The sequence below is a fragment of the Rhizophagus irregularis genome, chromosome 4 (assembly GCF_026210795.1).
Source record: "Rhizophagus irregularis chromosome 4, complete sequence".
In the NCBI taxonomy this organism is placed as follows: Eukaryota; Fungi; Glomeromycota; class Glomeromycetes; order Glomerales; family Glomeraceae; genus Rhizophagus; species Rhizophagus irregularis.
This window is the reverse complement of record NC_089432.1, coordinates 1,826,856-1,853,358: the sequence shown is the minus strand read 5'-3', so window position 1 is coordinate 1,853,358 and position 26,503 is coordinate 1,826,856. Positions and strand designations below refer to the sequence as shown.

At 26.4% G+C, this 26,503-nt stretch overlaps 7 protein-coding genes across 7 annotated transcripts; 5 read left to right on the top strand and 2 right to left on the bottom strand.

Annotated features, from left to right (window-relative positions):
• Positions 1–265: 265 nt before the first annotated feature.
• On the top strand, positions 266–812 carry OCT59_023768 (uncharacterized protein; the record flags this gene model as incomplete). Its single annotated transcript, XM_066134944.1, has 3 exons — positions 266–324; positions 427–528; positions 722–812. The coding sequence occupies 3 exons, from the start codon at positions 266–268 to the stop codon at positions 810–812; spliced, it is 252 nt and encodes an 83-aa protein (XP_065991022.1).
• A 1,256-nt stretch (positions 813–2,068) lies between these two features.
• OCT59_023767 (uncharacterized protein) lies at positions 2,069–3,975 on the bottom strand (the record flags this gene model as incomplete). The annotated part of the gene is made up of 5 exons (XM_025329392.2): positions 2,069–2,880; positions 2,953–3,286; positions 3,360–3,544; positions 3,622–3,661; positions 3,754–3,975. 5 exons carry the CDS (start codon positions 3,973–3,975, stop codon positions 2,069–2,071), a joined length of 1,593 nt encoding a protein of 530 aa, XP_025170365.2.
• A 1,024-nt stretch (positions 3,976–4,999) lies between these two features.
• On the bottom strand, positions 5,000–6,710 carry OCT59_023766 (uncharacterized protein; the record flags this gene model as incomplete). The annotated part of the gene is made up of 4 exons (XM_066134943.1): positions 5,000–5,694; positions 5,997–6,132; positions 6,292–6,384; positions 6,465–6,710. 4 exons carry the CDS (start codon positions 6,708–6,710, stop codon positions 5,000–5,002), a joined length of 1,170 nt encoding a protein of 389 aa, XP_065991021.1.
• Positions 6,711–11,227: 4,517 nt separating this feature from the next.
• OCT59_023765 (uncharacterized protein) lies at positions 11,228–11,503 on the top strand (the record flags this gene model as incomplete). The annotated part of the gene is made up of 1 exon (XM_066134942.1): positions 11,228–11,503. One exon carries the CDS (start codon positions 11,228–11,230, stop codon positions 11,501–11,503), a length of 276 nt encoding a protein of 91 aa, XP_065991020.1.
• A 53-nt stretch (positions 11,504–11,556) lies between these two features.
• OCT59_023764 (uncharacterized protein) lies at positions 11,557–12,420 on the top strand (the record flags this gene model as incomplete). The annotated part of the gene is made up of 3 exons (XM_025332554.2): positions 11,557–11,679; positions 11,789–11,929; positions 12,109–12,420. The coding sequence occupies 3 exons, from the start codon at positions 11,557–11,559 to the stop codon at positions 12,418–12,420; spliced, it is 576 nt and encodes a 191-aa protein (XP_025170366.2).
• Positions 12,421–14,772: 2,352 nt separating this feature from the next.
• On the top strand, positions 14,773–16,001 carry OCT59_023763 (uncharacterized protein; the record flags this gene model as incomplete). The annotated part of the gene is made up of 1 exon (XM_066134941.1): positions 14,773–16,001. One exon carries the CDS (start codon positions 14,773–14,775, stop codon positions 15,424–15,426), a length of 654 nt encoding a protein of 217 aa, XP_065991019.1. The 3' UTR covers positions 15,427–16,001.
• Positions 16,002–17,335: 1,334 nt separating this feature from the next.
• On the top strand, positions 17,336–18,232 carry OCT59_023762 (uncharacterized protein; the record flags this gene model as incomplete). Its single annotated transcript, XM_066134940.1, has 3 exons — positions 17,336–17,474; positions 17,776–17,807; positions 17,891–18,232. The coding sequence occupies 3 exons, from the start codon at positions 17,336–17,338 to the stop codon at positions 18,230–18,232; spliced, it is 513 nt and encodes a 170-aa protein (XP_065991018.1).
• Positions 18,233–26,503: the final 8,271 nt, after the last annotated feature.

Sequence of the window (26,503 nt, the reverse complement as noted above, 5' to 3'; positions counted from 1 at the left end):
GGGCGCCACTTTTATTTATTTTATTGTAAAAATAGTATAATTATATGTAGTTCTTTTTGTGTGAAAAAAAAGGAAAAACAGAAAAAGAAAAAAATAAACATATATATATATATATATTTACATATTGTATATATTGTGTAGTTTTTTTTAAAATCGATTGGAAAGTAATTGGGAAGCTGGAATTTTGAAAATGAAATCTACAAGCTTCTTTTTAAAATTATAGTTGATAATGTACGATTGTTAATGTACTTTTCGCTAATTTACAATGACGATGTACAATAACACTTCGGACTTTAATTATGCAAATAATATTCCTTATGACATGTAACACAATTTTGATAATATAAATATCTTACCTTTAATCCCTTTTTTTTCAATTTTTTTTTCATCTCGACTTCTTTTTTCATCTATCTTCTCTCCGTATAGGTCTTCGCCCTTTTCTTTACTTTTTTTAGGTCTATCTTCTCTCTGCCTAGATCCTCTCTTTAGGTCTTCTATTGGACCCCTTTTCTTTGCGTCTTTCTTTAGGTATGTGGGTTGGGAGTGTGTGTTTGGGTGTGGGTGTGGGAAGGGAGTGTGGGTTTGGGAGTGGGTTTGGAGTGTGGTTTTGGTATGTGGATTTGGGTGTGGGTTGGGAGTGGGAGTGTTTGGTTTAGGTGTGGATTTGGGTGTGGGTTGGGAGTGTTGTTTTATCTTCTTTTTTTCGTCTCCTTTTTTTTAGGTCTATCTGTCTAATTGTGATACACGCTTTCGTTGTTGCTGTAATTGATGGAGAACTCCTGTACCATTCAAAAACGTCAGGAACCAAGTGAACCAAGTGATCAAGTGACCAAGACAATCAAATATATGAAAGTGGTCTGTCAGCAAAGTGGAGTTGATCTATGCGATTGTTATCGGGCAATTGGAGGTTACAAAATCAGAAGCAGTGTTCGGGTTACGTATAGTGGGTTTGCTGGGTTCTATAATTTATTCATGTTAATATTTTTTTAGATATTATATTATTTATTTAAAATATTTTAATAAATATATCAAATTCGAAATGAATAAAAATATTTTTAATGATCACTTCGATGAAAATAATCTATAGATGTTATTCTTTTTTTTAAAAAAAAATACCTCGGAAAATGATCATAGAACGGCTCTTTAAAATGTTCGATTTTACAAAGTGTTCCTATTTTGGTTATATATTATTAATAGTTTACTTTTAAATCAATATGCATATTCTTTAATTTGAACGATTAAAAGGATCTATTTTGCCATGATCATTACATAAAATGTTACTAAACGTATAAAAGCGTGTTTTCTTCATAATTTTAAAATATTCGTCAGAGGTTCAATTTTGTATGTTAGGAAAAAATGGAATTTTAATTTTATTCGTAAAAAACCAATGTACGTGCCAATGGATCTGCCAATGCAACTAAAGAATCACGAAGGACATCAGGCGAAAACTGGTTAAATGGGGTAATTTAATAATATAATTATTAGATTTTATTACAAAAACTGTATTAAAGACGCCATCATTATTGATAGTCTTATAACGGTACTTTCCGTTATTTGTATTATAAAATATTAAGAAATTTGTTGGATTTCATTTATAATGTAGAATAAATTTTTAATTAAAGAAGTAAAATAAAAAGGATAATTTATTTTAAATAAAATAAAATTTGTTGTCAATGATAAACATATATAATTTATTTAAATTTGTCTGCATTTCTTGAGATACGATAGATACAGATCAAATTATCATATAATTTCCTTAATACGTCTCTTATTATTCAAATTCTTTTTGCACTAGTAGTTAAATTGTAAAAGTATTGTACTGAAGTGATTGTTTAGTGAAAAGAAATAATTTAAGAAAAAAAAAATTTGTTATTATATTCATGTAAATAAGGCTTTGAATTTATTAAATTAATACACTCTAATATTCTAGATAGTAACTTGTGAATTAAGCAGAAGTTATATTATAAATATTTTTCATATTTCACATGATCATCGTAAAAAATATATTTTAAAATAATTACTTTACATAAAGTTTCAAATGTAGAATTCTTAATTTACTTTACGTAAACTATTCTTTATTTTTTAAAAGCTTTTCTAATTCATTTTGAGCGTATACATCTCCTTGTTCGGCAGACTTTTTATACCAATGAATTGCTTGATTTATATCTTTAACATTCTTAATATTTTCATACATCCAAGCAACATTATATTGAGCTACATTATTTCCTAAATTTGCAGCCTTCTTATATAATTCAAATGCCTTTCTTCGATTAATTCTAGTTCCAATTCCATTCTCATAACAATATCCCAAATTATTTATTCCAGATGGAAGTTCTGATTTTGCGGCCTTTTGATATAATTCAAATGCCTTTTTCTTATTGATTCCAGTTCCGATTCCACTTTCATAACAATTTCCTAAATTATTTATACCGGCCAGAAATTCTAATTTTGCTGCCTTCTCGTATAATTCGAATGCCTTTTCCTCATTAATATCAGTTCCACATCCGTATCGATAACAATATCCTAAACCATTCATTCCATATACATTACCTAAATCTACTGCCTTTTGATATAATTCAAATGTGTATTTTTTATCAATATCAGTTTCAATTCCATAATAATTAAATTCTCCAAGTAAAACTATAGAATTTGAATTACTTTGATCATTTATTAACCAATTATACAATTCTTGTGAAGTCACATTATGACTATTAAGATAATTAAGAACGTTCTGTATAAATGCATCTATATCTACTTTCACAGTAAAATCAACTAACTCATCAACAATTGTACTAAAATTACCATTAACACTTAATGTTCTTAATTTAGCAACTACATCATTGATATTTGGACGATTATCTGGTTCTCCATCCCAACATTCTAAAAAAATTCAGTGATTTATTAGATTAAAAAATTATATCCAACTTCTAAACATACGAAAATCGTACTTACTAATATAAAGATCAACATAAGCAGTAGGTGTATCAGGAATAGGTGTTTCTCTAAGACCTTGTGGAAGGTGTACTATTAAACCATAGGATGATAGATTTTTAAATGGTGGCTGACCACTTGATATCTCCCACAGAAGTACACCAATACTATAAATGTCACTCTTTTTATTTAAAGAGTATGGTTGTAAGCTGAATTTCTTTGGATCAATATATGGAACTACACCAAGTAAATCTGATTTTGTACTATTATTATATACTTCATTAATACTCTTTGACAGTCCAAAATCAGCTACTTTGATAGTATGTTGATTAACTAGTAGTACATTTTTGGAATGCTACTTGATAATAAATATATAAATCAATTAACATCATAAGCAATATAGAGTAAGTATAATGTAAATGAATTACCAGATCACGATGAACAATTCCTTCATCATGCAAGCATAATACTGCATTTGCTAGCTGAAGTCCCAGATCTAATTTATTACCCCAAGTAAGATTATCAAAATTTTCTTTCAGATACTCTCGAAGAGTACCACTATAAGCATATTCCATTACCAAACTGTACTTTTTCAAATCACCACTTGCGTTTTCTTATTAAAAATAAAAAAAGTAATTATTTTAGATTATACTAATATTATATATATTGTCATTTAAAAGTTCATTATACCTCTTGTAATGCCAAAAAAGCGAATAATATTCATGGAAATCTACATTACGTTGGTGTGTAAGCTGAATCATAAATAGAATTTTAAATTAAATTTATAATAAAGAGATATATGCATATTATATTGTTTATTACCTCGTTAACAACTTCTTTAACTGTGACTGAGTTAAAATTACAAAAAGATTTTAATGCTAAAAAACTATTAGAACTTTTCCAGTTCGCACGGTAGACTTTTCCAAAGCTTCCAGAACCAATTTCTTCAATATTGTTAAAATTTTCATATTCGTAATATTTAATATGTTTTTTACTGATAGCTTCTTCAATCCAATTAATATAATAATCATACATATCTTCCATAACTGTTATGGGTGTAATAGATTCAAAATATTGTTGAGTTTGTTGAATTCTTGTTGCGAAAATTAAGTTTGAACCTTAATAAGCCTCTTTATTAATGACTGGCATGTAGTGTGACGATTGCCGATCTACATTATACAGTAAATGTGATATTTTCCACAACTCCGAATTGCATCTTTACGCCAATCGATAAAAGCAACTTTGAATCCAAATAAACAAATAAATGGAACCTTAAGATTCTAATAGGTTTATGGTAATACGGTCAGACCTCTATGTACCGATATCCTATGTACTGATAATTCGCCTGTACCGAAATTTTTCTGTCCCGTTTCACAATTAATAAAAAAACCTCATTGTACCGATATTATATATAGTTTCACGATATAACAATTGTAACATATACCGATACTTTTCTTTTTTTTTTTTTTTTTTTTTTTTTGATAAACGTATTTAGTTAATTTTATTAGTAAATATAACGCATCATAATACATAATAATTATAACGACAATACATTGAAATTCACTATCATTCAATAATGAATCCCTTCATATCAAAGCCAACGGTTTATCTAACCGAGGCGCGAATAAGCGTAACCAAAGAATTTCTAAAACTACTATATCTATTATACTATATAAAAAGAAAATTATTTGTCGAGCTATCGTTAAAAATTTCAGAACGACTGAATACCTTGTTGTGTCGTCTTCTAACAAAAGCTAAAAATATATTTGACTAAATCACTTATGATGCTAATCTAAACTATCTAAAAATTATTTCTCAAACTAACTATCCTAAATACGTTACCGTTATTTTCCTATTTTTAATTATTTTATGACTATTTTAATATGTTTTTTTTTTTAGTTTTCTAATCTTTTTCATCGTCGTATATTCTTGATTCCATCCGTTAAATCCAAATTTACCTCCATTGATTATGTCTTCTTGACGGAGCGAAGCGTGTAGACGGGCCACTTTGTTGTTTCCACTCCATACGAAAACTATTTGATCTTGAGGCGTCTCGTTTATAATCCGATCATCTATTAAGTTCTTGCAATTCTCCATTTTCATCGATGTAATCACATTCTTTCTTTATCCACAAGCTTTGTCCTAGATCATTGTTCTTTATCGATTCGTTTATTGCGTTCATCAAATCCATTTCCTTGATAAAATATAAAATAATAAAGCGCGTCCCTTTAACTCTAATGATTTTTCCAAAGAAAGCCTTGTAGGTTTTTATATATTCTTTTATCACTAGTACATCGTCTTTCTGAACATCAGAATCCAATCGTTTGACCGCTTGCCAACGAAATTTTTCTTTAACGTTTCTATAAGATAATCGCGAGTCAAACATTCTAATAAAATATTGTCGACCATTTCTTGTTAAAGGCACGTTCACGCCACCCTCTTTGTATATCTTTTCGTATTCATTGCTGAAACGCAGCGTCACTCTAACGGTCTTGTATTTATAACATTTCTTAGTCCTCATGTATTCCACAAAACCTACATTATCCCTTAATTGCTGAAAAATTTCATCGTCGCTCCAATATGCTGGTATATCGTAAAACGTGATGTCACGTGACCTATCGGTAAAATGTTTTTCCAGACGATCTTTATCGTCATCGCCAATCGCTCCTAACTCGGTTACGTAGATCGTCCCATTTTTAACCTGTTGTGCTCGCGCCCTTTTCCTCTTTTTGTTGGGGCGTATACCGATACTTTTCTTTGCCCCTTTATAATTAATACACAGTAAGATGTACCGATACTTTACGTTAACTTCAGCCAAATTTATAGTGTTGGCCAGAATTAATACCAGTGTAACCTAAAGGTTCCATCCAAGTCACATGACATTTTAATATTACTATTTGGAGTTTGCATAATGCTGGCAAGAATTGGATTTTGGCCTGCATTATGATTCACTGATGACAGTATATGTAACGATTTTCAAACATTCTATTTATTGTTCAATAAGATTAGATGTAATTCCAAAGGAATAATTCGCAATAATTTTATACTCACTTTTGTAAATTTACTATTTGTGTTTGGTATAGGATTCTCTCTTTTACCATCATGAATTTCAAGCATGATTTGGTAATCATTGTTTTTCGTTTCATAATCGAAAGGTGATTTACAGCTTGTCAATTCCCAGAACACTAATGCCAAACTGTACTATATGTCAAATTTTTCGGGTAGATCACAAAAATCATAAAAAATTTAGGATCCATGTGCCACGTCTAGTAGATACTTTATCCCCTTGCAGACGTGAGCATCCAAAATCAGCTAATTTTATCTCTCATTTACGTATTAAATTAAATCTAGGATAAAAACCTCAGCATTATTAAATATACCTTTTTTTGAAACGGTTATACCATAAAATTTTATAATATTATCATGAAAAACTACATCTCTTTGAACTTTAAGCTAGATCGCAAACATAAATTTGAATTAATTTTATAAATATTGAAATATAAATTAATATTTTTCCTTGTGTTTAAAATTACCTCATCAACAATTTCCTTTATGGTGATTTCGTTTTGTTTTGGATCTTCTGAATTTGAATTTTTGAAAGATTTTAATGCAAAATATTGTTCAGTGTTTTTCCATCTTGCATGATATACTTTTACGAATTCTCCGCCACCAATTTTTTTCACGTCACTAAAATTCTTATATTCGTAATATTTAAGATATTCTTTTGCGATTGCTTCTTCAATCCAGTCACTTTTATTATTGTTGTCAGAGTTTTGCATTTCGACGTTAGTAATTTAAGATACAAACTTGAGAGAATTAATTATCTTTAGAATAAAGATTTTTATAGTTGATCAATGATTGTCACCAGTCCTTATTTGTCATTTTATGGCCTTTCATCGTATGTTAATGTTGACCAAAAAATATTCCATATAATGATAAATGAGGTATGTAGAAAATGAAGATAAATCTATTTTATTTATAGAGAATAAATTTGATCAATGATTGTCACCAGTCCTTATTTGTCATTATATGACCTTTCATCGTATGTTAACTATAAAACGTAGCACAAACTCCATATAATGATAAATGAAGATATTTTATTTATCTTAGAATAAAGATTTTTATATCTGATCAATGATTGTCACCAGTCCATTATATGACCTTTAAACTTTATGTCGATCAAAAAAATATCCCATATAACGATAAATGAGGTATGTAGAAAATGAATAGGATAAAGCTTTTTATATTTGATCAATGATTTTCACCAGTCCTTATTTGTCCTTTCATCGTATGTTAACTATAAAACGTAGCACAAGCTTTATGTTGATCAAAAAAATATCCCATATAACGATAAATGAGGTATGTAGAAAATAAAGACAAATCAATTATTTTTAATCTGTACGAGATGAAAGAATGAAATTTTTGTATTGTCAAAATTATATTGCGTCATGCATTATACCAAAGCCGATTCATGGAAGAATCAATTTTATTTAACATAGTGTTACCTTAAAAAAATGAAATTTTATATATGTTTATCATTTTTGACCTAAATGACCATTCATTGTTATATTGTATTTATTTATATTTAGTATCTGATTCAGATTCAGATCCTGATTCTGATACTGAATCTGAAGAGGGCTGTAATTTTTTTTATGAATTAAAGTTAAATAAAAAAAAAAGAATGGCAGATCACCTGGTGACTAATAGCTGATTTGGAAAATTTTGTAGATCAGCATATTTACCGATGACTAATTGGCAACTTTTTCTGATCATAATAATCAGTTGTTAACCAGATTTTGGAAATTTTATAATTGCAAAAATTTATCAATTTTATAAATAAAATAAATAAATTGCTATTATTTATTTTTTTTATAGTAAATAAAATAGAGAATGTAAAATGTCACCAGTGGTGATTGTCACCTTTGGTGATTTTCACTAGTCTGATTTCTTGAATTTTATAAGATTAATATTAAATTAAATAATCAACTACACATATTACACATTTATTTTATATGTAAATTTGCAAGAGATCTGTCTAAAGGTCAAAAAGGCTGTTTATCAGATAATTTTTGAGAAAAATGCAAAATTTTAATTTTTTAATTTTTTCACTTTACTAAAAGTTTTTTTTTTAACAAAAATTTTAAAATTTTGTCATGGTTAACATCAAATCAATATTTGTTAACATATTTATTATTTAAGTTAAAATTTTGCGATCAGTATTTTTTAACTCCGGCCAAATTGTAATTTTTGGCCGGAATTAGGCAATCACCGATGGTGATAATCACCACTGGTGAGATTTAGCAATACCTAATAAAATAATCATGAATAAAGGCCTAATCACATATAATTTTCAACAACTTTCTGGTGGTGACGAAGTCGCCACACATCAACTTAATCTAATTAAAAATATAACGAAAAGGTGACTACCGCATACTATTTATAAAATGAGTAATCATTACATAATCTCTGTGCTAAAAGCATAACCACAAAGAAAGTTCCACAACGCTTATCTCATCGTACCACTAATCATTGTTTTTTTTTATTAAATTATTTTAAGATACACAAAAATAAGACAATTACAATTAAAAAAAATTTTTTTTTTTAACAACCTAGATATCAAACTAAATCGACTTTTCTTTCTTCTTCATTTTCATTTCTTCCTCTAGTAAAAATTTCAAACGGGATATCCGATACTAATCCGGATTAACGGTTAACGGGTCGGAACACTACGGCCGATAACAATTAAGGCTCCGAAGTTTATCCTTAAGAAAATTCAATAATATAATTTTGATCATTTTTTCATCTTTTTTTTTTTTTTGATAAAACACAAAAACAGCACGTAAAATTCCCAAAAAATTTGAAATATTAATTTGATTGTGCTTTTTAAAAAAATAAAAAATAAATAAACATTGTCTAAGAAAAAAAATTTTATCTCGCTTATTGAATTTTACTATCTCTGAGGCGCGTGTAATAAAATTTAAATAATGAAGTACATCTTAGATACAATATTCTTTTTCATGTAATGTGATGCGTTCTATGAAATCAAGATGACAATGATTAGACCGGGCAAAAAAATTTTAAGAATAACGCTATATATGTAAAAATTTTTTCATATGTAAATTTTTTTACGGGCCAAAAACTTAAAATCACGTGATAAAAATTTTTTCTATAAAAAAAAAATTTCCATTTTTCGAAAAACTGACCCGGCCGGGTCACGAGAATCTAAACTTTTTTTTGCCCGGCCTTATCAGGAAAAAAAATGGGATTTAGATATAAATTAAAACGGTCCCAAATTTTAAGTGGTTTGATACAAAAGGGGTAAATATAAAGTATTAAATAAAATTAATCACAATTTAAATAATTTTAGTAACGTATTTTCGGAAAATATTATATTTTGACGACTGAAATAGTCGAATTTGCGTTATTGTTTAAAAATGTTGTCCATTCAATATTCACACGTAAAATGCGACCTAAAGATAGTTTTTTCAAAGTTAAAATGTAGTTAATGTAGTTTAATTCAGAGGTAATTACGTAATTCCGCATTAACTACACAAATATAATAAATGCTTGGTTTGTCAATATTCCTAAATAGAAATGATTTTCATCAAAATGTCCATAAAATAAATTACGTTCTCCTCTTTTGAAATCTCCTAATTCTCATACCCTCAGGCTCTTCTCCTGACAAACTGATACCCTTTCAAAGTTCCCCCTCTGAAAATAATATTTCATACCCTTCATCGAGATATTTCGTCTAAGACCTTTTACATTATTCCCTATGTTAATTAAACCCCCATTTCTAAAGTGATCTTCATTCCTATGTCTAAAAATAAAAGTAACAAGAACATTACACATCCCGGAGTTATGATAGGTCCTTTAATCGAACATGTTTGATAGTTTAAGGTCATTCCGGACCTCATTAAATAAAATACTATAAAAATTTATATACTAAAACTAAATATAATGCTGTGCCTCACAAATAATAAATTCACTAGGTAAGTCACGGTATTACATTACTAAGATCATCCACGTTTCAGAAATTTTGCCAAAACTCATGCATCTACGTACATGTAAATGTTAATAATGTGTCAAACCATTAAAATTTTTGTTTGATCCGAATTTTACTTAATCCGGCTCGAACAATATAAAATAGATACAAATTGTTAGCCCAAAGAACGATTTTTTGCATTATTATTTGTTTTACGTATAAATTCTATATGATTGAGGATGTCGGGGCTTTCAGAGCCTCCTTATATATATACACTACCCGGAAAAAAGTCAGTAGGCAACCGTAAATTTCAATAATCGTTACGAAAATATCCTTCTAAATAAAGTTTTTTTTTTAATAATTAACCTGTCCTTTGTGTAATAAGTGAAGTTGATCATTGAGTTGAATTGCACCTACTCTAAAAATTACATGAGCTTCTGAAAAAAATTGATTGTAATATTCTATAATTTATTAAATAAATCAGATTTTTAACGGCAAGTATTTAGGTATAATATAACATTAAAAAAATTTTGCTTAATTTACGCTTCATTTTTAAATAAACTGTTTATCAAAATTTTTAGCATATTATTGCAAAGTATCTTCAAAATCAGCGAAATAGTCTGTAAGTTACACATATTTAACAAAGATGACTTGCACCTATTAGTTTTTTACAAGATATTAACTAAAGAACAAATTATGAGCTTGAGTTCTGGTTTCAATAAAAAAAGTTAGAAATAATAATCAAAATCTCAAGTTTTCATAAAAAAAATTGGGCCGAATTTAATTCATTAGTTAATGCTAAAATTTTGGTAGTTAATTTGGTAATGATCGATAAATGATCGGCAAATTCAGTCAAATGAATATAACTTGTTGATCATTTCATTGATTTTGATGATACTTCGTAATAATATGCTAAAAGTTTCGATAAACATTTTTATTTAAAAAATGAAGTATGGTAAAACAAATTTTTTCATGTTACGTTATACTCAAATAATTCCATTTAAAATCTGATTTATTTGATAAATATAAAATATTTCAATCAAATTTTTCCAAAAATTCATGTAATTTTTAGAACAAGTACAATTCAACTAGATGATTAACTTTACTTATTATACAAAAGACGGGTTAATTATTAAAAAATTAAACTTTATATAGAAGGATATTTTCGTAACGATTATTGAAATTTACAGTTGCCTACTGACTTTTTGCCGGGTAGTGTATATATATATTTTCGAAAGAAAAAAAAAGGAATAATTGTAAAAGCAATTTTTACCAAAAAAGAAAATAAAGAAAAAAACAAAGCTGGAGGTCATGCGTTTGTTTGACCCGACCTCTGGGTCTCGGGATTCTGCTATAAATAGTGCAAATAATAAAGCTCTATCATGCGGAAGTTGTTCGGATTGTAAAAGGCAGCGAACTTCTGCTTCGTGGTGCAAAAATTGTGATATTGCAAATTTGAAAGAAAAATTTCACAGTTGGACCAGTGGAAACTCTATGATAGATGAATTCATCCAATATACCCAATTAAATGCAAACGATAGCACAGACTACCTTGAATGGATTGAAAATTTGATCAATTCGATCTGATTGAGGATACTAATAAACGAGGCGCTTTTAGTTCGATTTATTCTGCAATATGGATGGAAGGACCAACTTGGAATTTGGGCGAAGAAGCTGAAGTATGGACTCGTAATGGTCCAATTAAGGTCATATTAAAGCGATTAGATAATTCTCAGAACATAAATCAAGATTTTCTAAATCAAGTAAGTATATAAATAAAAACGCCAAATGGCTGAAAATTTTTGTTATTGGCTAATCTTAATTATAAATATTATAAATTTAAATTAAAGTTTATTAGTTTTATTTGAAAAGTTATGCAGATGTTATAAATGTCTGCAAAGTGGATCGCTTGCAGGTTATTTTGGCATGACTAAAGATCCGACATCGTGTTACATGTTCGTTATGAGATATTATGAAAATGGAGATTTATATTCGTATCTTGAACGAATCCATGTGAGTCCTTTGCTGAAGAGATATTGTAGATATGTTATGGGCTATATCAGCTGGTCTTAATTTTATTCATGAACGTGGTCTCATCCACGGCGGGCATTTACATGGAACCAAAGAGTCTGACATATATAGCTTCGGCATAATCATATGGATGTTATCAGCTGTTGTACGCCCTTATTTAGATACAACTTATACAAGAGATTTGCTCAGGATCGAGACCGAATATAGTTGGTGGAACTCCACCCATTTTCACTAAATTAATGTTACAGTGTTTAGATGCTGATCCATCCAATAGACCAACAGCATCTCAACTTTGCGAATATTTAAGAAATTGGTTTATAGCAATTTGTGATGACCCTGATCCATCCGAATTATCAAATCAATTTATTGTCGCAGAAGCTAAATTCGCAAATAGAGATAATTTAAGATTTAATATTATACCGTGTCATGAAAATACCATTTATTTTAGTCGCACATTATATTCCATATATTAATATTTTATACTGGAAATATATTAATCGAGAATTGTTCAGGAACCAGACCGAATATGGTTAATGGAACTCCATCAATAGTAAACCATCTCAACTTTACGAACGTTTAGGAAATTAAGTCACGGCAATATGCGACGATCCTGATCCGTCGGGTTTATCTAACCAATTTGACATCTGAAGAAATTAAATTCTCAAAGCTATATACTACAGACGACCATTAAATTTTTCGGAATCTTTTCTATATTGAATAATGTAAAAGGGAACATACATCGTTTATCGTATCGCCAATTCGTTATCATTCATCTTCTGCATGAATATAAATACTATCGTTAGTAAAATTACGGTAAGAAAAAATTGGCCTTTATCGAAAATACTTCCTTTATTTCCGTTTAATGCGGTTCGTTATACTAGAAATGCCTTTCCTTTGTTCCTCCGAATTTCGTTTTATTCGTTCTTGTAAAAATCAAAAGATCACAAACTTAAAATCGTAATATTAACAATTATGGTAAATTCTCATCGGGTGTTGTTATGTAATTAATTATGTAATCCACACAATTTTTTACGAAAAATTTGATAACTTTTCGTTCACTCCGATCAAGAGTAATAACAATCTAAGCCAATTGTATGAATATACGTCAAAATAAAAACGTGGAAATATTATTTGTGATACAACAAGGTTAATCATAATCTGTTATGATTTTATATCTCAAAAGACAATGTAAACTTAGCCCATATTGTTATCATTGTTAATATTGAATGAGCTATCCTGCTTTTATTGTTCTAATAAAAATAAAAATAGATTAAAGTTTCGATTATATTTGTTAATCTTTACTATTTAAAATAATTAAAATACCTATTAAAGTTTAAAGTTTCGAATATCTTTGTTAATCTTTACTATTTTAATAAATAATCAAAATATCTATTAAGTTATAATTCTTAATGCACGAATTTAATGTTACATTAAATATTTATATTATTTATATCATTTTATGTAGTACAAACTTCAGGGGTTATCCGATATGCATAAGTAAGCTTTTGTTTTTTTTTAAATTTATCCTTTATCCCTAGATTTGAAGTTGTACTGTCTTGTGCAGGACCCCATTATGTGACAAATACTCTGTAAATGGTAATAAATTTGGTTTTTTGGGATTTGAGGTTGTGCCGTTCCGTTGTGGCGTAACGGAAAAGTATTTCATGCAAAGTTCAAGTATAAATTTTAGTACCTTGATATGATATTTCTAATGGATAGAAGTTCTTGTTGGAATTCTTTATATTTTAAATATTCCAATTAATACTTTTTTTAGGTCAACGAAATGATATCGAGATAGTACTAAAACAAAAATATTTAAAGAAATTCAAATAAAAAAAAAATAATCCTTTTATTTAAACAGACACGATAAAACAATATGAAGTACTTATTGTATTCAAATGGAAGACATGTCTGTGTCAAAATCCGCTATCTTCAGCGAATGTTATACAATTAGATCAGCAAAATTTTACTTTTTGCAAAACTTACCAAATCAATTACGATGACTAACTAAAGTTTTATTATATCATAATTTAATAAAAAAAGCCAAATGGCTTGTTTATTTTATTTCCGTTGGCTAATAACTCTTACAGAGCGGATGACTAATGCATATGATGTATCCCCTCAAATATCTCTCGTGATCTAAGAAATAAAGTTTATACTAAAAAAAAAAAGGAAAACAAGCGATAATATAATTTCTTTTTTTTTTTGATCTGAAAAGACAAACTGCAATTCGTCGGATTTATTTCAAATTATTATCAATCTTTAGCATGAATATTTAGAAAATAATTAGTCTAGATAAAAACATCATTTCACAATTATAGTTCCGTTTAAACACCGGTTCGTTACACCGGAAATATAACTCCTTGTTTTTTTTTCAATTAAAGTGTATAAATATTATTTTTATCTCCTCATAAAAAAAAATCTGGAAAAAACTCCGATAAATGATCATTTTCCTGTTTATAGAAGGAGAATTATTTAATAATCGATTATTTGAAACAAAATATTTTAAAGTTGGTATAGTCGATGACGTTTTAGGGGTTGAATTATGTGGTGCATTAAAAATGTTATCGCTATAGGTGCTGGTATAGTTGATGGTTTCACCTATCAATAATTTATTATAAAAGGGAATCCGAAGAAACTCAGCCACGTGATCTTTTTTCTCAAAATTTTTTATAGGGTCTGGAATTATTTTCTTTTGTATATAAACACCTAAAAAAAAAAATTCTTTATTTTCCATTACATTTTTATGTAATAGATTACTCTTCGAGTAGTGTATTTTTATATTTTAAGAGATATACTGTAACTGACTATTTCACATAAAGACTATGAAATTTACAACAATCGTTAATTCCGCCATTGAAACTGGTGAATCATTTGATTTTTCTACTGCAATTCAACAAACTACGCCAAGTCAAGAATCTTCAATAACGTCTCATGGAAATATGACCGGCATGTCTAATACATCATGTAACTTTACTACTTTCGATGTAGCAGCACATATTTTGCAAGTTTTAAATTATTTAAAGTTTTATTATTTTTCGCAAAATGATGTCAATTTTTATCTTGTAATTTGTAAAATCATTTTACAAGATTCTTTTAATGATCATAATCATTATGATCATGAATTTTTTTACCAGCATCCAAAATATCCCTCTATAAGATATCATGTTACTTGTAAATTACTTCAATACTCCTTAGTGGAAAACATTTTGAATAATGAAATGTGTGGAATGAATTTTGATATAAAACCATTATCTCTAGATCAAAAATTCATTCTTGAACATAATTTGAAACAAAAACTTTATTATCGAATGCTCTGTGATAGAAACACGAATTCACTTCATAATGACGTTGGGAATCATGAAATGATAACACAAACTGTTTCATCAATGACAGACAATCAAAATTATATTGATAGTGATTTGCCAAGCAATGATCACATTACTCACCAGGATACAAATGGGTTGACAACTCAATAATTTTGAGCTTCGACAAAAATATTTTCATATTCGTATTACGTATTATTCGACTTTTGGTGTAAAAAATTATATTAAATTGGCTTCTACCAAAATTATTAGTAAAATTATGTTAAGAAAAAATTGGCCTAGATTAAAAAGAAAAATATTTTCCGATTCTTTTAACGCTGATTATTATAACCGAATTTTCTTTTTCTAACTTCGTTTTTTTTTTCGTTGTCATCATGTATGAGGAATCACACTTAATTTCATCATAATGTACTAATAAATATTTCTCGAGTATTGTTATGTAACTAATTATGAATTTTTAAGATTTTAACACAAAATTCAATTAAGCTTTAACAAATTTTATTATTTATTAGTTTAACGAGAAATCCTTATTTACTTTTAATATTTTTACTAAGATTGTTTTAAGTTTTTGAATATTATTAAATATACATATAAAATTTAAATAGATATTCAATTAAAATAATTAAATCAAATGAACTGTAAATCAATATCTAGGATATTGCATTATATGCACGAAAAATAAATGCTTTATTTTTTTCAGCCAACATAGTTGAGATTTCGATTTTTTTTTTGGAAATTATGTGGCTGGTTTTTTTTATCAAATTTAATGAGTCTAGAATTTATGATCGACACTTTGATATACTCGGATGGAATTCCGAATTCCCATAAAAATATTTTTTTTAAACAAGTAAACGCAAAAAAAAAGAAAAAGAATTTGTTTAACTTCTTAATCCATGAAATACAAATTATTCATTACATCTAAAATGTTCTATTCATAGAACTTCATAACGTAAACTGTTCTTTGCTCAAATTATGTCTAACCAGAAGCTAAAACCTGGTTTGAAACTGGTTTGAAAATTAACTTTTAATGAACTTCTTATTTGAGGACGAATTAAAATTTAAAACATATAACCTTTGACCGCCCATATGACCTGGATTGTCCCGGTTACGGAATCATCCGATTGTAACTTCTTTCATGAATACTTGTAATTTAATATAAAAATTACTTTATCTTATTATAAGTTAATTACGGTTAAATACCTTTAAACTCGGTAATACTATAATGTGCACGATTTTGTAATTTTGCATCATAAGATCGTTCACATGATGCGATTGATGCGTGTGTTACTATAATAGTGCTGATCATCTGTAACAGGTAAGACAATTAAAAACATTATTAGTAATTTGTAGACTGAAAACCTTACCAATTTGAGTATAGAACCATGCTTGAAGTTTATTTATTTTTTATTTTTATTTTTTTATAAAATGGACCAAGGGGAAAACGCACTTCTTTCTCGTCCTACACAAAATTATAATATGGACTCTTTAGAATTGATAATATAAGTCCTGAGACCCCTCTTCTACCAATAACTTCTTCACCTCCACAAAACCAGCGTCGTCATTGGTTGCGTGGTGTTGCGTGGTGGTATTAGACCAGTTTTAAGTGAAATAAAGGTACCATTAAAATTTTGATTATATTTACGTGATATACTGTACTATTACTTTTTTACAGTTTATCCTTATCCTTGTATTTCTTTTCATTTTTTTGACTATTTTTAAATATAAAGCTACAAATGATTATTCTGATATTGAATTTAATTGGATAATGATTTTAGTGAATTCAATGTATTATTAGATGGTACTCACATACAAAATTTTCTGATGGTCGATGAACCGAGCAATTATTAAAATGAGCAATAGGTAAAAATATATTTTTATTTAATGGATTTCTTTCTTAAATTTTAAAAAAAAATACTAAAATATTTTCTATGTCGATAATTAATAAATAGCTAATGGATATAATGCTATAATTGTAAGTGATTACGATAATATTGAAGGTGCTTTAGAAGCCCAAAGAATTGCACGTGAAAAATATAATGATTCGATCACTGTAATACTGGCAATGGAATATAAGGTGAGTTGTGTAAACCAGCAAATTAATGAATTAGAAAATGCAGAAAATAACGTATATGGCGTTTTAGCTTATTTGGCTTCTGAAATTTTAAGAGGACAAAATTATACCAAAGCTTCTGATGTCTACAGTTTTGGCATAATTATTTATGAGGTTATAAAAAAAAAAAAATTTAATTCTTAATTAATCTTAATTATATTAAAATAAATTCGTTTAACTAATTATTAATAACATTAACCTTTTTTTATTTGACTAGTTCCTGTCGACTCCATATGCAATTTATTGGTATAAATGAAACGGTCACCGTTTCTCCAGAAAAAGGTTAGAAGAAATAATAGATCATGTTCATAAATTAGGTGGTTTGGTATCTGTAAATCATATTCTATGGATCAACAGTACTGAATGAGAATGTCAAATTGGAACGTTGTCAGGTCATCCTCCAAGAGAGAAACTTCGAGATATGGTATTCGTTATTTAATTAGAATCTAAATTTGTGTAATAATTATAGTAATTTTATTAATTTAAAAATATGATTTATTATAATAGAGAGTTGATGGATTCGAAGTAATTAATGGAGATACATTTGACTGGCAAACATATTTGTTCGTACAACAAAATAATATGTTAATGCACATACGAAGGAATTATGACAGAACTAAGGGCGATGAGAACAAGTTTTTTATTGATGCAACAGGAACGAGACCTAGAGTTTATCCAAAGAAGAACCTATCTTATTATAATTTGTTGCCAATGAATTTACTAGCAGATTATTGGACATCATTTTATTCTGAAAGTAAAGGAATGTATAGTTTTCAATCTACTTTTTGTCATCAAAGAAAATTTGTTATGCATTGGAAAGTTATTTTTGGTTTAGTCTCTGGTGTTTGATATTTTTTACGCTATGAAATTGGAAGTATTAAAGGGTATGAATATTTTTCTATATGGAAATTGAAAATTAATTAATAAATTCCATCCGGATACAAAAATTAACAACCGATTTTATCCGGTTAATCTAGTGTATCGTTTCCTTTTTCATTTATATGTAACGGATCACAAAATCATTAATATATAAAAGTCTATATATAAATTGACATGATTTTTATACTTTACGCAATTTATTGTAATTTGTTTATGTTACGTGACTTTGCTAGTTTGCTTTATTTAGTTTATACTATGAATGAAATAAGACAAAACTTATGCAAGGTCAATTTAGGTGTTTAACTAGCGACAATTAATTTCTAATAGGTATTCATTCTTGAAATGTTTTAAATGTTTAGTTATAGCATATAATAATAATATAATACATGTTTTGAATATTGAATATTATGGTATAATATAATAATAAATAAATAAAGAGTGTTGATTATGAAATACAAGTTTCAACTTAAAATTAAAATATTTTAAATATTTTTTTAAACATTATGATTCTGTTAAAATATCCGTTATCAAACCTTTATCTTAAGGTCAAACCGGATTGAACCCGATTAGCATCCGGATTGGAAATCCATTAATGGATGTCAACCCGGATTTGTATTTTCTTACAGTTGTTTTCATATTATTCGGGACAAAGTAAATTTTGAACCCGACATCCGGTCCGGTATGTCGGATATCGGATTGTTACGTAAACGTACAGTAACTCATATCATCATATGAATGAACTGAGTTATTGATTCATATCATATTTATGTTTATATGTTAATTATTAAAATAAATGTTTCTGGAATAAAAATTACATTGAAAATTTAGTATACTTTCTTGTGCGTATATCCAAGTGTAAATTCGGCATGATGTTGAAATACTTAGACTTCTTCACATCCAAAGTTCCATTTCTGATTGAAGTTCATACAAATACCAGTCATCCCTTTCTTTAAGCAGAACTTCAAGGTATTTTAGGTCATTAAAGTTGGAAATTCGTGGTCTACCTAATAAAGGAAGCTTTTCTACGTCTATGTTTTCTAAAATATTGCATGCGCGAGGTGTTTAGAAATTTGCCGAGTTGTCAAGTCTTCTAAAATTTTTTCAATTATTTGCCATCTAATATGCAATGAAAGCATTGATTTTGTCATGATAGCATTAAATAATGATTGGTTGTATAATTGAACTTGTTTATTTTGTTTATTTATTTCACCATTGATCATTAGTAAATCATGATTCACGTGACAATCCGACATCCGGCATACCGGACCGGATGTCGGGTTCAAAATTTTACCTTGTCCCGAATAATATGAAAACGATTTACCCTTTAACAATCCGGGTCGGAACACTATAATAAATATTGGGAAAATAACGATAATGAATTGCGTAAGGACATATTCCCTATTTGCTGATCGACTAAAACCTACATGTATTATAATTATAAGCTCGTATTTTTCTTTGTTCTATGAACAACCTTAATTAAATGTCCAGATAATAAATATTACGGATGTATCAAGCTAAAATTATTGATGGGCCAACATTAAGTAATGCCGGCTGGAATTATCAAAAAAGGAAGGAATAATTATGACAGACCAATTAAAATACAATATCAGATCACATGACATGACATTATTATATGTGTAACGTAAGATTTTTGCTATCCTAAAAAACTAGTTTGTTTATTAAAATGTCTTATATGATAAACAAGTAGATTGTAAAACGCGTTACTATTTTTTTTTTTTTAAAAAAAAAATAAATAAATAAACAAGTAGATCGTGTAACATAGTTAATTGGTGCGATCTCGTTTGTTTTTTAGTAGTAGTTTAAAATTTTATTACTTTTTTTTTTAGTAACATGCATTTTTATTTAAATTATGATACATTATACTGCATATTTTAAAATAAAACAAATAGATGCAAAGCCACTAAGGGTTGTGGTACCATCTAAAGTTCACTATATAAAATATTTACTACCGAGTACAACATGCATATAAAATGATAAATCCTTCTTTAGCTCGACAAAAAAAAATTTTAATATCTTTTATCCTTTTACCCCTATAAAAAAATTGGATACGTTTTTTATAAAGTTTTTATACGATTTTTTTTCCTTAGAAATAACGTATCATAATAGGATACGGAAAAATGCACAATTCCGTATCACTAAAAATATGGTTTGGATACGGAATTTGCACGGAATTCATATGGAATTTACATGATTTGATCACTGATTTTATCACGAAATTTATACGATTTGGTCACTGAATTTACTATTTGTATTACAGTTTACTATAATTATATTTACATAAATCTAATTTTACTTTATTAAATTAAATAAAAAATAAAAAATAAACAAAATACAAATACATTATGAAAATTCCCTCTTTATTAAGGCCACCTATTGCAACCAAAATTATCTATAAGTTCATTTGGAGTCAAACAACCTAAAAAAAACAAAAAAGAACATCTAACTTAATTGGAAACAAAACCCCCTTCATATAGTATCTGCAATCGTCCAAGTCACCAAAGGTCAGAATTCCTACAAAAAAAGAAAGAGAACTCCAGAATGTCTGACCTACATAAATGAAAAGAATTATGAAGCATCTGATGAAAAAGAAACCAAAATAACAAAATAAATCCAAAACTGACCTACAAAAAAAGAAGAATCTGAAGCAACAAAACTGAAACAACCTACAAAAAGAAAAGAATCTGAACCCAACTTACAAAAAAAAAAAAAAGAAAATTTGAACTGACCTAAAAAAGAAAAAAATCCTGAACAATCCTACAAAAAGGAAAGGACTCCCAAACTGATCAACAAAAAAACTGAATCTTCTCACAAAAAAAAATCTGCTGGCCTATGAAATAAAAAAAAGGGATAAATATAAATAAAAAAGAAAGGGGAATAAAGAATAAATCAAAAAAAAATATTTTTTTAAAAAGAGGGTAACGAAGTTAGGAGAGTTAAAAAAAATTTTTTTTTTAAAGGAGGACGTCAAAGTTAGAAAAATAAAAAATTTTTTATAAAGAGGAAATAGAAATAGAAAGAAGAAAATTTTTAGAAGAGTGGGAATAAAAGAATAAAATCAAAAAAAATTTTTTTTTTTAAGGGAGTGACGAAAAAAAATTTTTTTTTAAAGGAGTGATGAAAAAGAAAAATTTTTAAAGTGAGGTACGAAAAAAAAAATTTTTTTTTAAAAGGGGGGTGACGAAAAAAGAAGAAAAATTTAGAAAAAATAACAAAAATAAGACGAGAGAAAAGAGAAGAAAAGGAAAGACAGAAAGGAAGATCGGAAGATCAAACTCATCAAAGTAAGGGTTTATATAAAAAACAAAAAACGTATCATAACAAAACAATAAACAATCACGTGATCTCGTGTTATGATACGAGATTTTTGTAAAATTATTTTCTAAAAATATTAAGTTTAAAAATTCCGTATACATTCCGTATGATTGATTTTTTCCGTATACATTAGTTTTTTTAAAAAATATTCAAAAATGAATTGCTTATTAAATATACGGAATTTGTATACGGAATCTATAGAAACGTACATAAAATGTATACAAAACGTATCCTTTCCGTATACATATTTCTTATAGGGTACTAGAATCTATATAACTAAAAAAATTTTGTCTGACGTCTCCGTATGAATAATTTGAATTGTGTAACTTGAAATCCCATGCTATATAATTAAACCCGTGACATGCCTCCGCCTGATCAATTTATGGTCAAAAACTATTCGATCGATTCCAATCAACTAATCCAATTTCGGTTAATGAAAATTTACTCTAATTGGTCCGATTTTTTTTTTTTCAAACCGAAAAATTTGTTTCTCATTCTTTTCCCGTTTATGTTTAATTTTTTTCCCAAACTGAAAAAATTTTTTTTTTTTATCAAATAATCCTATTTTTTTTATATTATTTTTTTTTGATCTTTTTTTTTAGACCGTATTGTTATTTTTTTTTTATAAAAAAAAAACCGAATTATTGTCAGAATTTTTTTTGGAATTCGGATACTTATTTTTTTTGGATTCCTTTTTTTCGGAAATTTCCCTTTTTTAACCCGATTTCTTTTTTATCCTTTTTCTTTCCCCCTAATTTTTTTTTTAATTTTTTTTCTTTCAATTTTTTTTTATTATTAAATAAAGAAATAAAATATTATATTAAATATATTTACAAAATTATTATTTTTTTAAAAAAAAATCAATATAACAAGTAGGAAAATTAATTGACCGACGTTGATAGAAAGATGACTAATTAAATTAAACGCTGAATAAATAGTTTGATTTTCAAATTCATAAAAATCAAAAAAAAATTAATGTTTTTACAATATTTTATAATTAATTAATTGAAGAAATTGTTGATTTAATAATAAATTATTATAACAAAATCCATATCAGTCAGCGGTCATATCATGTTTTTTAGGGGTGTCTTATAATTACTAATAAATAGTAATTTTTATATTTATATTAATATAAATTTTCTTAAGTTATATATTATAAAAACTTTATATATTTTTATTCTTTAGGAACTTTTTTACTTATTTAAACACTTTTTTTTTAATACAATACCTATATAAAAAATTTATATTAAGCTAACTTTTATAGTTTCAACCTCCAGATGCAACTTATTGGTAAAAGGTAAATATTACCTTTAAATATATAAATACAGTATATGTAAATTTTTATGAGGAATCAGTTTACTTAATAAATAAAAAGTAATTTTCTTAATAAAATTTATGGTAAATTTAAATTTACAATTTTAGTAAAAATTAGCCAATATTAAACTTATAAAATTTATATAAATATTTGCTAATTTTTTTGTATAAATACAATTTTAATTGCAAATTACATGTTTTAATAAAATAATATTTTAAATATTTACGATATTTAACAAATTTTATAATTTGACTAATTTTTAAAAGTTATTTATAGTAAAAATATTTCAATAATTATTTAATTTTAATAAAATTTAAAGTATAATCATTTTAATTGATTATAAAACAGTATGTAAAATTTGAGAATATGTTATTTATAGAATTATTGAATAAATATACTGTTACACAAAATGCAGATCATTTAGTTGATATGTAAAATACTAATTGATATTTTGAAATATTTTACATAATAATATATACTAAAATTTTACAGGCTATTTTATATCCTTTAAAAGTAATTATATATTAAATTATATTAAAATTGAATAGTTATTGAAATACTTTTACTATTAACAACTTTTAAAAATTAGTCAAATTATAAAATTTGTTAAATATTGTAGATATTTAAAATATTATTTTATTATAACATGTAATTTGCAATTAAAATTGTATTTATACAAAAAAAATTAGCAATTACTTATATACATTTTATAAGTTTAATATTGGCTAATTTTTGCTAAAATTGTAAATTTAGATTTACCATAAATTTTATTAAGAAACTTGCTTTTTATTTATTAAGTAAACTGATTCCTCATAGGAAAATACATATATTTATATATTTAAAAGTAATACTTACCTTTTACCAATAAGTTGCATCTGGAGGTTGAAACTATAAAAGTTAGCTCAACATAAATTTTTTATAAAAGTATTATATTTTAAAAAAAGGTATTTAAATAAGTAAAATAGTTCCTAAAGAACAAAAATATATAAAGTTTTTATAATATATAACTTAAGAAAATTTATGTTAATATAAATACAAAAAATTACTATTTATTAGTAATTATAAGAGAAATGAAATGACCACTAACTGATATCCGAAATTCTCTAAATAATCACCAGATTTTTGAATAAAGATTTTAATTCAAATAGTTTAGTTAAATTAATAATTTATCGAGTAAAATGAGTATCAAAAGAATAATAATAAATGAAATGAACAGAATTCTAATACATTTAAATGTTCAAATATTTTTCCTAAGTTGGTTATAAGTTTAAGATTGACGTAATATAAAATAATAAGAAATAATTATTAAAATTTATAATTAACTAATAAAAATATTTGTAATATTTTATTAAAGTTTTTTCGAAAATACTTCTGAAAAAATTAATCAATTTTTATTGATAATTATTTTTTTATAATTCCTTAATTAATCCGAATTTCATTCTACACTTAAACATCAAATCATTAATATAAATAGCTACATTATTGTAAATATAATTTATATCATTCTATGATTCTAATATTATAAATATAATTTAATACATATTATTTTATTATTTTCTGTTAACTAATTATTACCATATCAAATTCCTAATTATAAACAAAAAACTACTGTAACCATCTTTAAATTACTTAGTATTACATCATGATACTAAATGTTTCAATTTAAACAAACTCATTGGTCCCGATGCGAAGCAATATAACTGAAAATGATCCTAAAATATAAGATAATATTAACCTCCAATCAAATATTATAAAAAGAAAGAAGCAACCATCCAGTAAAATACAGTAATGCAATGCAATCATTTTTTATAATTCAAAATTTTATGGTAATACAAACCTTTATGCTTCATTAAAAATCTGTCTTGTGTTAAATTTTCTATTACCAATTGCAAACGTAATGGCATAATGGCAGAAATTGATAATTTGGATCCTAATATATATATAATGGTATCAGGACATTTCGCCGAAAGCCATTTCGCCGAAAAATAATCTCTGGCCTGAGTTATTTATAATTCTGCATAATGTTGGCCCTATTTTTCGGCGAACCGTCCTTTCGGCGAAATGGCTTTCGGCGAAATGTACCGTAACCATATATAATTTAGTAGATGATAAAACAAATTCTTTTAATAAATATTATTAAGCAATCAATAATTTCATGCTTAAATGCAATAGTAGCACTTTAATACTATTAAAATATTTCTTATATTACCGCTTTTTTAAAACTGACAGGACATGTCTCGGTTTTATTTATTTATTTATATTTTTATGCCTATGTAGATTAAATATGCCAAATCAATCATTGTGATGGTTCAAAGTAAAAATTTTTCTTTATTATATTTATACATATTGAATAAAAAAATTATGACACCGATTAATAGCTCCTTTTAAGCCATAATTTCAAGATAAGTGAAGTAGAAAAACATGATGATTTTAATTTATAAAGCTCTTGGTAATAAATTTAGAGATTTCTTGGTATATACAGTATTATTAAAATTGAAGGTTTACATAAAAGTTTAGTAAGAAAAAAATAAGAATAAGAGGATCTCTTTCTTCTAAATAAAGAATTAAATTATAGAGTGATTCTATGTCGCCAAGGCGATTGATTTATTTTTATTTTTATTTTGTTTCCTTTATAATAAAGCCTACTATAATCAATTTAAAACATTTAATTTTTAATATATTAATTTATTTTTATTTAGTAATAAAAGAATTAAGAAATTCAAAGAATTAATGAAACTGATTTTGTACGCTTTTTTTCTCTCATTTTTTTCTCTCTCTCTCGTCTTCTCCCCTTCTATTATTTTCAGCTTGATTAGAAACTGATTGGTTAGACAATTTCCACATTATTAGAAGTGGCAGTTATTTATACATACTAATCATGGATATGTACATCGCGATTTTCGTAGTGGAAACGTTTTAAAAGAATTTTTCAGAATCTTTTGAAGAAAAAAAACGAAGATTCAAATTATAGTATTACACCAAAATATGATATATTACTTACGTAATGAATTTTTCGATATTAAAGGAACTCCAAAATTTTAGATTTAATGTGAAATTATTGATATTATTGAAAATTGAAACATTTAATGGAATTTAAATGTTGAAGCATTTAATTATAGCAGATCTAAATTTCTAAAAGAAAAAAAAATCATTTATTTATTTTTTTCTAGTAAAGGTTAAAATATACATTTCATAATTTGTTAAATAAAATTTATTATATCAAATAAAGTAATATACAATACATTTGTTTTAACGATGTTTGTCGTAAATAATAAAATATTGGCTGTTAGATTTAGTTATATTCTAGTTAAAAATTTGAATTAACGTTTATCACTTGCTATAAAGTGGAATTACTAATATTTTACTGTATGAAGCATATAAATTTTTTTGTATATTTCAAGAGTAGATAGTAAATTTCCAAACCGTACATTTTACATGAACCGAGTCGAAGCGCATGTATCAATTTTAATTTTTTTCAATAAAAAATTCCTGAAACGAAAGATTTCTTTTATAGATAAAATGGTTCAATTTTAAAAAGATTCTCAAAGTATATTGAATAAAACGAAAATGGTAATATTAAGAAAAATAAATAA